Genomic DNA, 14,007 nt, shown 5'->3' on the forward strand with positions numbered 1-14,007 from the left:
TCGACTCCTGGCTGCCGTAACAGTCCCTGCCGAGGCAGCTGCATCTCTTCCCTTTTCTTACCTGTGGATGAGAGGTGGAAGAAAGGAATGTGAGGGCTCCAAGAAGAAAATGGCCTGGGTAGCAACCAAAAGGAATGGGTTACCCAGAAAAACTTCCATAGCTGTGCCGTTCCGGGAGAGCTGTCCTCTCTGTTTCGAACTGTAGTTGTGATTGACTTAATTCTTATCTCTGAGCTTTGCCTGTTGCTCAGACTGCTTTTGGCTCATTTCCACATGTGGGTAATCAAGCCCGAAATCCACCCCTGCTTGAGCGGCTGTGATCAGAGGAGGTGGTGTTTCCTTTGTTTTCCCCCTATTATGTAAATTCCCATAGTTGCACATGGTCTGTTTTAATAACAAAGCTTCTCTGATAGTACTAATTCTCCCCCCCCCCCACACTCTTTTCTTGCCAGGTAAAGCTGTTCCACGGAGCGCTGGTTCCCTGTGAGAAGCCAGTCAGCTGTCGAGAGCCCTGCTGAAGCCTTAACTGTGAAGGAGAAGCTTTCATCTCTGCAGTGTTGAAACCAAAACAAACATTGCCACCTCTGCGATGTTATTTATACAGTACACAGCAGCGGGGTGTTTGACTCTCTGCCCAAAATATCACCATGAAACTCTTAGTTTCCAGACTCCCACAGTAAAACGACCCGAGTTCCTCCTCATAGACTCTGCTCTGTTGCTTGAAGAGGTGGGGATTGCAAAAGCATCAGGGGCAGATACAGCACTGTGTATAGACTTTCAGCACTCAGTGGTCCAAATACATTTTGTAAAAGGAAGGGGAAAAAACCAATTAGACCAAGATGCCCAAAAGTCTTTCTTTCTAGAAACTGAATTGGATACTTTTGGTCTCTGTTAAACATATATTGTGCTAAGACTTGGAATTGTATGATCCTGGGCCTACAGAAATACTTACCCATCTGACGACAGCTGGTAGCTGAAACTGTGCTGAAGTGTTAGTTTCTGTGTATGTTTGAGTCTTTTTTTTTATTATTTTGTGACTGTTGCAAAAAATTGTGATGAGTTGCTACTGATCTTAACAATTGCACTAAGCCCTCCTATAATGATGTACTCATTTTCCAATGGAGCTCTGGTCAGACTTACTCAAAGCAACATGAGACCATAGGGAAGCAGAGAAACAGCAAGCACTGTACTATAGGAATCCTGGATTAGAGAAAATAGATATCTATTTTTGTAATTCCCCACCCCGCGTAGGAAGTAAAACACTTCTTTTTTGCCATCTTGTATCCTTTTCTTGCTGTATCTCTTCTGCTAATCAAATTTTACAAAATATCTGATATTCAGTTGTTGAATTGCAGGATGAGAACACTGGTTCTCTCTTCCCTCCCTTGAAAGCGTTCGTGCAAATAATCCTTTCTACATCAAACTGGATTCTTCCCCCAGCTGGCTGACAACTCCTATATTACACTAAGATACGTCCCCCCCCCCCTCTTGTTGTCTGCAATTCTTCACACTTCAGAGGGCAGAGCTGTGGGACAGCTATTTTTAAAAAACTAGAATGTCTGTAATGTAGGCTGATTAAGATCCATAGACTGAGTTCTGTGCCATCCTTTGAAAGCTCTGAGTTCAAAGTTATTAGCATGGTTGCTCTGTTTCATGGCGTTCCTGAAAAGGAGCTGCAGTTTTGATGAGCTTTGCTTGACATATTGACTCTTGTTGTGTGTTCTGCCAACTTGTATGTCAAATACCTTTTTGCTTTGGGATTTTAACCCATCTGGAGCTTTTCCTGCCTTGTTGGTGTTAAAATTACCTCTTGTTTTGGGAGTATACTGACATTTGCTTGACTCTTTTGGTAAATTCTGCAGTTTGCTTGGTGGATTGTGACTGCTATGTATCAGTTGCAAAGCTGCCTCTCTGGAATGACTGTTCCAAGGCTGCCCATGATAGTGCATTCTGGAATTCTTGATTTTTTTTTTTTTTAAATCATGACCAAGTAGGTTATATTATCCACTCCTGTTCAGCGCGCTCCCAAAGCTTGCCCCCTGACACAGATGTGCTTAGTCCGCTCACTTTGGCTCTTTGCAAGAAGACGACCTCCATGTTCTGCAATAGCAATTTGCATTAACTCAAGCAAAATTATAGCTGTGTTCAAACTAGCATACAGTGTAGTTTGGTTGTGTCCCTCTGGGCCCTTGACAGATTTAGCCCCTGCATTCTAAATTCCTTTCCCCTTACCACCTACTAAATGAGAGTGTTTTGCCACTCCATGCTGCCTCATTAAAGCATAGCAATAGTTAGAAAAGTGGGTTGGAAAATGTTCATACTCCACAGATCTACTCAGGGCATGTCTCATTTCATCTCTGCTTCCTTGGCATGTGCATTTTTATTTATGTTGACCCTGCAGAGTTTACATAGCTCTGAAACAGTGAACTGGATTCCATTCTGTTTCATGAATCCCTGGCTAAACTTTGAGTTCCAAGGGCGAAATTGTTATTGCTGATGACAACATGATAGGCAGAACCCAGCTGTGGCCTCATCTTGGGTGGAATGTCCAGCACTGGCAGTTACCAAAACTGATCTCTGTTGGTTTGGAGCACTTTTGCTGTGAAACACAGAAAATGCACAGGAATCCCCAGATGCAATATCTTCAGTCACTTTTCAGACTGTGCACTTCAAAGTTGGTTGTTGGGTGAAAATCCCATTCTGTACAGATGGTATCATGCATTAAAAGAGGGAACTAAGGCAGCTGGAAGTCAGTAAAAGGTGGAGGAGGAAAATTCTTTGGGACAATTGTGCTTTCATCTGAACTCTCCTAAGAGAATAGGCAGTGATGGCTTCACACCTGGCCTGTGTTGGAAAATTCTCACTGAGGACCTTTGAGTTAATACTAGTCATCAAGGCAATATCAATATCCTATTTTTATCACAGAGTAAATTCAGGTCATTCCATAGTGCTGTTATTGGGCAATATTTAATGGGTTTAGGCCATGTGGGAACCTGCCCCACCACCTTACTGCTATCTAGCCTGCCCCAGGGATACCTGGTAGTCCTGTCCTGACTGGACTGGACATGACCTGGGGAGGTGGGACTTGAACCCATGACCCTGTCCTCCCCAGGTGAGTGCCCTATGCCACATGGGAACCTGCCCCACCACCTTACTGCAGGGAGGCCCTTTATCCCACCTAGGGATCAATAGATAGAGAAATTGAGTAGGGTAGGTCCGAGCGTACTGAGCTCTGAATTACAGGAGCCATAGGAAGGCCCATAGACTAGGATGGCGCACTATGGCTTGGGAACACCTTCAAGAAAGCATGTTACAGAAATGCACCAGATGGTTCATAGTAGGCAACATGATGGACCTTTGGAGTTGGCTAAGTACTATGAAGATGAGCTGAGTTATGGGAAATTCTTGGATAGGTTGAGTCCTGAAGTGAAAAATGGCAATACTGGGTAGAAGATTGGGTGAAAACAGCTAACCCCTTGTGGCTGAGAGGGGAAAGAGTCTTGGCCTGGCTACTCTCTCTCTCAGTGAAAGAGCGATCGTAGCATTGTGTTTGTACATTTGTGTCAAAGGAGAATTTATGAAGAAGAGCATCCTGAGCTCCAGAGGACATGGCCTTGTTTTGAAATAGCTTGTCTGGAATGTTCTGAACCTTTTCTGGGACTGAGAGCCCTTTTCATTGCACAAGACTAGTTCTAGGTTCTACAGAAGTAGAGAGATGAGGAAATAAGGCCCAGTTTAAGATATCTGATCTTTCAGAACATGAGAACTAACTCTTACTGAAATCAGTGAGTCTTTCACTGGGATTTGTCAGGCCCTTATGAGCACTTCTGGGTTTAATTAGGACTGACTTGACTATTGCTATCAAGATTGCTTCTGTAGTCCTGAAGTTTACCTTTCGGTGAGGAACAGTAGTTTTTTCCCCCAAAGGTGTCCAGAATGTAGATGCCCAACTCTTTGGAATTAGAGCAACTATCTCCCGGGGACTCCTTTTGTAAATCTAGCCTTTGCGTGTAAACTAATGGTATTGGGGGGACAGGGGATGATTGGCTGACTAATGAAGGAAATCAGGGCAGCTTCATCAGTGTCATTCAAGGTCATATCATTGAGCCTGAATGCTTACCTGATGTTAAATTGCTATTGCAAACATGGGACGATAGTTACCTAACAATTGCTGTACGTGATTTAAGGTGTTTGTCTAATTAAATTTTTCTATAGGTTTATTTCAGTTAAGACTTTAAGAGCACTTGATGTGACTCATATCCATAGTATATTTAGGAGTATTTTTTTAAAGGTAGCAGTTAGTTACAACATAGCTTCTTTGATTTTGGGATATTTAATTATAGATTTCTGTTGAAGACTAGCTAGCCATTAACCACTACATTGAAGTAATACATGTTCTGACTGTCTTACACTGTATAGAGTTCTAATCTTGTTGTGATTGTAACATGTTTCAATGTTTGCTGCTCTTTGTGTTGCATAGTCTTAAACTACTTTGGTAGATGATGTTTTTAAAGACACATTTTTATTTCTAGCAAATGAAGAACACTATTGTATAGCATTTGTATTAAACTTAATTTCCTGCTTAGCAAAATTCACTTTCAGTACTAGTTTAATCAAACCAATAGAGACAAGTAAACTAGATAGATCCCTTTTTACTCGAACATGCCACAACATAGAGAAGTACCTTACCTATGACAAATTACAGTTGTCTCTTTATTCGACTGACCATAATTCTTTTGGGGGAGGTTCCATTTCAGAAGCTCAGCTAATCAAAGACTATACCCAACTGGTTTCTTCCCTGTGGGTCTGCTATGCCTGCTTTTCTGAGAGAGAGGAATCACTTGTGTAGAATTACGCATCCATCTGACCCTCTCAGCAAACCGAATAAGGGGCAAGATCTGCCTCGCCAGAAGGAGGAAGATGGAACTGGACGCGACTTTGTCAGCAAAATGGAGAATTGATTGCAAAATGGCGAATAGTATAACCTTTGCTACTTTCTAACACTAATATCACTTTATTCTAAATACAAACTGACTTATTGTCAGTAAATGAGCACACAAGCTAGAGTTTATTTGGATACAGTTATAGCCAGTTTTGTAAATATCCCCTCAAAATTACAGCATCAACAGTAATTTAATCAGGGTGGAATTTGTGGATTTAATTAAAATTTTTCTTAGTTGATTTCTGCTTCTGCAGATTTTGTATGAGGTTTTGCAAGGCCCATGCATTCCTGTGTGTGCAATCACCAGGCCATTGATGAAAATGTTGGATTAGGATTTCCCTTGTGACCCAAAGGCTTGTGTTTAAAAAAAAATGGCAGTGCAAGTTTGGATGGACATCTCATGTTACGGTAGGAACTGTTGTCATTAAACATGTTCTTGTAAATCCATTTCTGTTGAGAGTTCTGTTTGGGAAGGGTGGATGACAGGCCTTTCTGGAGAGAGGAATGTTACTGGTGACTTCTGATCAACATAAAGGGGAATCTTGCTTTGTCCCCCATTACTGATGATTGCCAGATTCTTATGTGCAAGCCCCTTTGTCTGGTGGGAATCCAAAATACACTGAGGTACAGAGAGGGCAGCACAGTGCAGTGATTGTCCGAATGAGGAAGGAAATGAATCAACACAATCCAGCTCAGTCCTCACCACGTTTGTGCTCAACAATCTGGGGTCAGCTAGACAAAAGTCTTTGAGTTTTCTTCTGCTTCTAGTCAATAGGACAAACATCTTGCAGCATGTGATGTCCCTAAGCAGGATGCCAGTCAACCTGATTGCCAGCAGCTTTCAGGTGGGGTGCATTGATGTAAACCACAATTTAATTCACCAAAAAAAAAATTTGAGTTAAATCAAGGTACCAAAAAAGCTAAGACAGACTGTGCTTAGATTTTGCACTTAATTTTGGAGTAAGCCCCATTGTATTCATTGGCACGTCTGATTTTTAGAAAACGAGAAAAGAATGGGGTTCCTATGGGAAAACTGAGTTATGCTGAAGTAAAATAGGGAATACATTTATGGCATCACCATTATGGTGTGTGGCCATGATGTTCCAAAATAAGAGGCATGTATTATGTAATATAAATTAAGAAAATGACACTAAGTGGCAACTGGCAACTCTAGATTTCTCTTACTGCAGCTTTCTGTACTGTATACTTGAGTGACCGATTCTAAACCTAATTAACTAATTAAAAAGCCTCAAGGATTAGCTAAGCTAATTTTTTTTTTCTAGCAACATCCAGCACAGTAAACATCATGGGAATTTACTTGTCAAGTCACACTAATACTAAAAGTCATTGAGAGAGTCTTGAAGAATGATGTATTGCAAAGTGAATTATTCAGTTTCTAACCAGTTGATCCACTCAGCCATATCCACATCTATATCATTTTCTCCCAATAAGCAGTTTTCCTTATGGCGTTTCATTCTTGCAACTAGGCCCCACATCATCTTCTTGCACCGTGTACACTTGATACATTTTACTTTTTTACCTAGGGAATGAGTTTCTGCAAAATATTCCCAGAGAGGTACATTCAGAAGCCAGGACAGTTTTTCTATGGCAAAAGTGTGGAGGAATATAGGAAGCTGTGTGTGTGCTGAATGTCTTCCCTTTTCCTTTCCAGTCCATTCCATATATTGTGTGTCTGCCTTAAGACAAGATCTTAATTAACTCCTCTGCTGTGCTTGGCCAAGGACCACCACCACATAAGCACAGAGCAAAAACAATCCTCTCCAGCATGTCTCTTTTTGCACATGTTACTTTTTAGTCTGCTGAGAAACAGAAATTAGAAGCCTAGGACTGTCAAGAAGCAAGACCTGGTAGTTAGGGTGGACAGACTAGAGCCGTTGATTCATTTTTTTAGACTGTTAAGTGGAGGTGTAGCACATTTGGGATGACGTTTAATTGTAACTGTTCATTTTAAATGAGAAATGTAATATTTTATTGATTTTTAAAAATCCAATTTAATTAATTCTGATTATTATTATTTTTTTAAATCATCACTTTTTATCCATCTTGCTTTCAGGGTAGTCTCTTACCTCTGTGCCACAGGTTTCTCATTTGTAAAGCCAGGATCCAGCCTACCTAACATATCTGGATTGGGTTTTTGTGATGTGTTTAGGTGCAAGTCACTCTGGCAGTGGAAAGTATCCTTGTTGTGCTGGAGAACAAAGCTGTGGTTCAAGAGAGCTTAAGAGTTTTACATCTGATACATGCATTCTATTGACGGCATTGTCACAGATGTTATAGTCTACGTAGTGTCTTTGTGGACCAGTACTCTTCTCCTGTTACCCTTATTTCAGGTACAGGCTTATATCTTTCTAAACCCCAAAGCAAGGCAAAGCAAGCCTGACAACCAAAGAATGATTGTATGAATCATCCCGCACAAGAGCCAGTCAGCTGCCTCTCCCTATTGCGTCAGTCTTGACACCTTCGTTTCTCACTTAATAGCAATTGCAGTCATAGTCTCCAGGGAATTCTGTGCTGCAGACAAAGGGCAGTTGCTGTCCAGTTGGTGTCTCTTAAATTATGTTCTGCTGCCCGCAAAGTGAATTTAAAAATCCTGATTCATAATAAACCTATTGAAATGCCCTCAGGCTTCAGCCGACAACTGCAACAGATCAGCTGTTGTGCAACTCTTTGTGGTGACTGAAAACCCCATCAAAGGGAACACCATCTTGTAATACATTTTCTTAAGGTGTTTAATTAATTTCTGGTGGAGCAGGGTGTGAAGCCTAGAGGCTTGTGACAGAAGCAGCAAGACACAGAATTGTTGCTGGAATATTTTCACGCAGGTTGTAGCTTTCACGAGAGCACAGTGCAGAGCTGGGAGGCTCTCTCCCTGTTTTGGGACTGCATCTGTAAGGGCACCATGCGAGGAGAGCAGGCAGTTAGCACAGTTTCTGGATTGACTTGTGAACACTGAATTCATGCCCAGGCAACTTTTCATTAGAAAGATAGGTACAAGTGGGAAGGAGCTTAGAGCAGACAAGCTAAAATGGTCATGGACTTAGAGTAAGTGATGTGTGAGGAAAGATTAAGAGCTTAAAACAGCTTGGCAAAGAGGCTGTAGCCATAGCGTGGGAAGAGCAGGCAGGCAAAATACCACAAATATTTGAACCCTGCAAATACCGAGGATGGACTGGTTTATTTGGGGTGCATAAGTAGGACTAATGGGATACACGTGAAAGGGCATTACCAGCTTGTTTGATTCATTATTGAAAGCTAAATGCTCTACAAGAGCTTGTCCTGATTTTAGATGTTTTAAAAATGCCTTTTCATCCACTGATGGTTAGAAGGATTTTGCGTGGGGCTGAGTGTAATGCCAAACACACTTGGGTCTTCTCTCTGTCTGTGAGTGCAGTGTCCCTTGCTGCTAAACACACTTGTGCAGCACCTATGGCAAGGCTTGCATTGTCAAAGCTGACTAGCTGCAAAGGGAACAAACAGGAAAAAAACCAAAAATGCATTTTCTCTCACACCATGCTGGTGATCATAGGGATTCCTCGTAACCGCAATTTGGTGCCAAACTGAAAAATCCTCAAAACCACTTTGAGCCGAGACTGATTTTTGTGGTGTTCTTGCGGCAGTAAAACAAAGTGTTTAGATCAGATATAAATTCACATAGTTTTGAAAATGTCAAAACACAGGCATTTTTTTCAGTTGAAATGATTTGCTGAAATAGAAATGTTCCTTTTATGGTAAACTTCCTGTTCCCTGAAAAAATGTCACAGCTGTACCATGTGGGTTGCTCTTTGGACAATAATGCTCCATTTAAAAACAATAGTAGCTCTGTGACTCCTTAGAGCAGTGTTTCTTAAACTTTTTAAGACTGAGGAACACCACACAATACATTTTTTTTAATGAGGAACACCAAGAGTTTTTGGTTGAGTGAGAAAAAAAAAATCCTCCCACACACCTTGCCCCTTTAACACCAGACAACACTTTTATTGACAACGACAATATTCGCTCTCTGCCCAATGATGATGTATCTTTTTAATTATCTTTTGAAAAGTGGAACATCTTTTTTAATCTTAGCATCCCAAACACAACCTGTCAATTGCTATCCATTAAATAAAAAAAAGTTGTCCAGCAAAGAAATTGTATCTGTCGCCCCTCAGCTGTCCTGGGTAACAAGTGATGGATTAAGGCAGTGGTGCAAAGAGCCGGTTGGGGTGGCAGCTGTAGAGCAGTTCTCTCCCCTGGCAGGCAGGATCCCCAGACCAGCAGCAGAGACGGCCAATCAGATCTCTCCCTGCTGTTGGCCCTGCAACGCTCCTCCTCTCTGGAAAGGGGCGCAACCGAGGCGTGGAGCATTCCCAGGCGATTGCAAGCCAGGCGCAGAAGCACGTGAGGAGCAATATGGGTAGCCCCACCTCATTTCCTGCCACATCGCTGTTGCGTCACCACTTGCTCACCTCCTCCACCCTTCACACCATCCGCTGCGTCTCAGCGGCTCTAGCGGCCGTTATTTTTCCTCAAATGGTCGCAGCACACCTGTGAGTTCTCCACAGAACACAGTTTAAGAAACAAGGCCTTAGAGAGTCTCACAAATGTATAGTATGATGAGCTTTCATGGGTAAAACCCACTATCAGATGATGAGCTGGTGAGAAATAACAGAAGCACAAGTATTTTATAACAGGAAAAAATGTACCTGTCAGTTGTAGGACTGGTGCTAATGAGGCTAATTAAGTGGGCTGGAACTGTCCCATATTTACCTTTTGATGTAAAAATGAGGTATTAAAGGCAGGGGAGACTGGCTTTATAAAGTGACGTCCAGTTAACATCTTTGTTTAAGCCCAGAGAAACAGTGTCAAATTTGCAGATGAATACCAGTTCCGCACTCTCTCTCTCTAATAGGCTGGTGAAATTCCTTTGTAGAAGAACAGCCACTTTTAAATCCGTGTTTTTAAAGTAACAGTAACACAGCTATCCCTCTGCGACTTTAAAAAAAAATTCTACTTAAACTGAATTTAATTCTTGATTCTAGCCTCCTCTCCTGCAGTTGAAAGCCAAATATATTGTAGTTGGATTAGCACTCCCAAAGCCTGCTAGGTTTAAATAAAATAATTAGTAACACTCAAAACACTTTAAGAATTGGCACGTTTGTTACTAAACAGCTGCTATTTACCAACCTATTGAAGTCAACAATGTTGTCTCTCCATGGATATGTGATATTTTCAGATCACATATTTACTGCATATTGTTTGTTTGTGTTTAAAGAAACAAATAGTTTGCTTTTAACATACTATCAGAAGTGAATTATTCAGCACTTGTTATTTGTGGGCTATAAAGACAATCTGAATGTTCATTTCCTTATTATATGTATAAAAGCCACAGGGTGTACTTTTATGCTCCCACAGCCAAGAATATGTGGAATTGACTAATAGTCTATGCTGCATATTTACTAGCACTTTATTATTTATTAATGAAGCATTTCAGGAGTAAGTTTATAATCCTGACACGGGACACCAGCCTTTCAAAATGAAATGTTCATCTCAGAGTCAGAAACTAGAATTGGTGTAACAAAGGAATGAGTGAAAATAACTCAGCATGGAAGGAAAAGGCAGGCGGAGGGGAGAGCTTCTTGCAAGGTAGAACTTCTTGTATATGATGTAAAGACACAGGAACAGTCAACTACAAAACTCAGCATCCCAGAAAATCTATCCGGGGACTGGTGAGGGTGTAACATACTCTCACCATATTATTCTTTTCCCCCCTCTAGTGGCCAGGCTGTGTATTTGCACTGGAGCATTTAAACCTGGGCCACCAAACCTTTGGTTAACGTACTCCTCTTCTGGGCACTCATCCAAGGGTGGAGAGCTCTATTTAGTTTGAAAGGAAGGAAGCAAGCGGAAGCCGCCTTTGTCTTTAACTGTTGGGGCAGCAGGTCCTAGCATGCAGTGCTGTGTTTGTGTAAGAATGGCCACTTTTAAATCCTCTTTTTTAAAGTTACAGACTAACATGCTTCACTAGGCTCAAGAAGGAACATTGCATATGGGGAATGATCTTACAGTAAAGGTGTGGCTGCTTTTGCGCAAAAACTTGCCAGCTGTCTATGCCGCTTGAATTTGCGCAAGAGCACTGACGTTCTAATGTAAGAATTCAGTGCTTCTTGTGCAAATCCTTTGACACTCTCACTCAGGGATAAGCCCTCTTGCGCAAGAATACTTGCACCAGAGGGCCAGTGTAGACAGGCACCTTAATTTTTTACACAAGAAAGCCCGATGGCTAAAATGGCCATTGGAGCTTTCTTGCGCAAAAGCGCGTCTATACTGGGCACGGTTGCTTTTGCTCAAAAGCATCCGTGCCAATCTAGATGCTCTTTTGCGGAAATACTTTTAACGGAAAAACTTTTCTGTTAAAAGTATTTCCGCAAAATCATGCCAGTCTAGAGGCAGCCTAAGTGTTTATACTGCTGCTCGGTGCTCTAGTATGAGCTTCTTCCACATAAGATCAGTTCAGATCTGGCCACCATATTTATATAAATATGTATAGTCCATTAAACCTGCTGCACCCATTACAGTGGTTCTCTCGCTGATTTGGTTGTGCCACTGTCTTTGTGTCTGTAGTTTATGCCCCACCACCATGCAAGTACCTATACCCGATAAACTTGCAACTCCTATTAAATATTAAGTTATCATGAGCATAACACATGGTGGGTGCTTCAAATGTTCAGCCAAGTAGGTGAGCTGTATTGTATGTATTCCTCTTGATATTTCCTCAGCTTGACTTTTTGCTGCATCACAGCTTTATTTGTACCACACGCCTGTTTGGTGGCACTTGCTTCACAATACAGGCAGTCCCCGGGTTACATGGATCCGACTTACATCAGATCCCTACTTACAAACGGGGTGAGGCAACCCCGCACTAGCTGCTTCCCCCCAGCAGACCAGGGAGACGCAGAGCGGCTTTTCTCAGCAGACACCTCAGCTTGAGAATAAAGGACTGAGGGAAGTGAGGGGTGGGAGAATAAAACTGAGCTCGGGAGAAATGTTTGGCTAGAGTTTCCCCTACAATATGTACCAGTTCTGACTTACATACAAATTCAACTTAAGAACAAACCTACAGTCCCTATCTTGTACGTAACCCAGGGACTGCCTGTATCTCCTACCAGTGGTGGTGCTTCACTTGAAACAGTTTCGGCTTCTTTGTTTTTCAGCGGTGGTGTTTTTTGTTTCCTGTTGCACAAATAAGCCAACGATCCATTGTAATAAGAACAAAAGGAAAACTGTGATTGGGCCTTTGATGTAAGCATCAACCACACACTTAATTGAAGCAAACAGATTAACATACATATGGCAACGACTTGTTATGCAAGCTTAACAGGAACCTGCCAACATGCACAGTGTCATTTAGAGTCAAATGCACAGGCCTTTTGAGGGCTTGATATGTCTGGAGGAATCGGGTTAGCAGGGTATTTTTTGTTATGGGCAAAATGTGCAGAGGAAGTCTCTCCCTTATCCCACCCAGAATATATGGCATGCATCCCCCAGTATGAAAATGTTTGCTGTAGAAGATACATAACCGGTGGGGGAGTGGTGGCACTGTATGGGAAAGAAAATGTAGAATCAAACGAAGTAAAAATCTTAAATGAACCAAAATGTTCCATAGAATCTCTATGGATAGTAATTCCGTGCTCTAATCATAAGAATATAGCAGTAGGGATATATTATCGGCCACCTGACCAGAACAGTGATAGCAACTCTGAAATGCTAGGGAGATTAGAGAGGCTATCAAAAAAACAGAGAGAGCTCCTCCCCCACAGCCCCTGGTGGGCATGCTCCAACTACAGGGCCAGCATAAAAGCCATGGGAGCAGCTCAGTCAGGGCTGACCATGGAAGGGGAAGAAGCCCCTGCCAGAGCCCAGGAGCAGCAGTAGCTACTGCAGCCACAGCAACAGCTACCACATCAGGCGGACGCTGGGGGGCAACTAGCCCAGAGGATGCAGGTGGGGAAGATGCCAGCCATTGGACAAGGTAGGAAGTAGCCCAGAGCGGGGAGCTGGAAGGGCCCCTGTGAGCTCACCATGTTTATTCCCTGCTGAGCTAGTGGCAGGACACTGCCAGGGCCCGGTGGAGAGGGAGGGCCCCGGTTCCCCTACCCTACTCCATTGACCCTCCCCAAAAGGGGGTGTCTCAGCTACGTTGCTGATTTGGTTGTTGGGCCCTGCTGACTGGGGTCATTACTGACTTGGCCACTGGCCCTTACCACCCTGCTGACAGCGGCTATAGACGGGGGGCATGATTACAGGATTAGGCAACCCAGACGGGACCCAAGAAGCGGGGTTCCCACCTTGCTTCCCAGGGGGCTGGCTTTCCCACCCCATGACACCTATATTGATAGGGTACATGCATAGCCAGCCCAAGGTACTGGCTAACTGGGCTACTGCCTGGGGCGCCCCATTGTAGGCACTGGCCCTGGGTACGTGTCACCTCAGGACAGGATTCAGAGATGAAATTTCTTGATACCTTAAATGACTGCTTCATGGAGCCGCTGGTTCTGGAACCCACAAGGGAAGAGGCAATTCTTGAGTTAGTCCTAAATGGAGCGCAGGATCTGGTCCAAGAGGTAACTATAATAGGACCGCTTGGAAATAGTGACCATAATGTAATCAAATTTAACACCCTCAGCAGCCCAACACTGTGGCATTTAGTTTCAGAAAGGGAAACTACACAAAAATGAGGAGGTTAGTTAAACAAATTAAAAGGTTCAGTAGCTAAAGTAAAATCCCTTCAAGCTGCATGGAAACTTTTCAAAGCCATAATAGAGGCCCAACTTAAATGTATACCCCCAAATTAAAAAACACAGTAAAAGAACCAAAAAAGTGCCACTGTGGCTTAACAACCAAGTAAAAGAAGCAGTGAGAGATAAAAAGGCAAAGTTTAAAAAGCGGAAGTTAAATCCTAGTGAGGAAAATAGAAAGGAGCATAAACTCTTTCAAATTAAGTGTAAAAGTATAATAAGAAAAGCCAAAAAGGAGTTTGAAAAACAGCTAGGCAAAATCTCCGAAAG

The 14,007-nt window shown here is 42.5% G+C and overlaps 1 protein-coding gene across 6 annotated transcripts in view; it reads left to right on the plus strand.

The window, feature by feature from the left end:
* The window catches only part of FAM174B (family with sequence similarity 174 member B), a 173,555-nt gene that overhangs the window by 119,320 nt on the left and 40,228 nt on the right, over positions 1-14,007 (plus strand). For 3 of the 6 annotated variants that reach the window (XR_012895722.1, XR_012895721.1, XM_075897017.1), the window contains one exon: positions 453-5,389. The exons of the other annotated variants lie outside the window; for them this stretch is intronic. Coding sequence is in view for 1 of the 3 variants with exons in the window: in XM_075897017.1 (XP_075753132.1) it covers positions 453-456 (4 nt within the window). In the remaining 2 variants the exon portion in view is untranslated. Of the gene's footprint in view, positions 1-452; positions 5,390-14,007 lie in introns of those variants that run through there. 6 annotated transcript variants of the gene reach the window in all.

The sequence above is a fragment of the Pelodiscus sinensis genome, chromosome 14, assembly GCF_049634645.1.
Source record: "Pelodiscus sinensis isolate JC-2024 chromosome 14, ASM4963464v1, whole genome shotgun sequence".
Classification (NCBI taxonomy): domain Eukaryota; kingdom Metazoa; phylum Chordata; order Testudines; family Trionychidae; genus Pelodiscus; species Pelodiscus sinensis.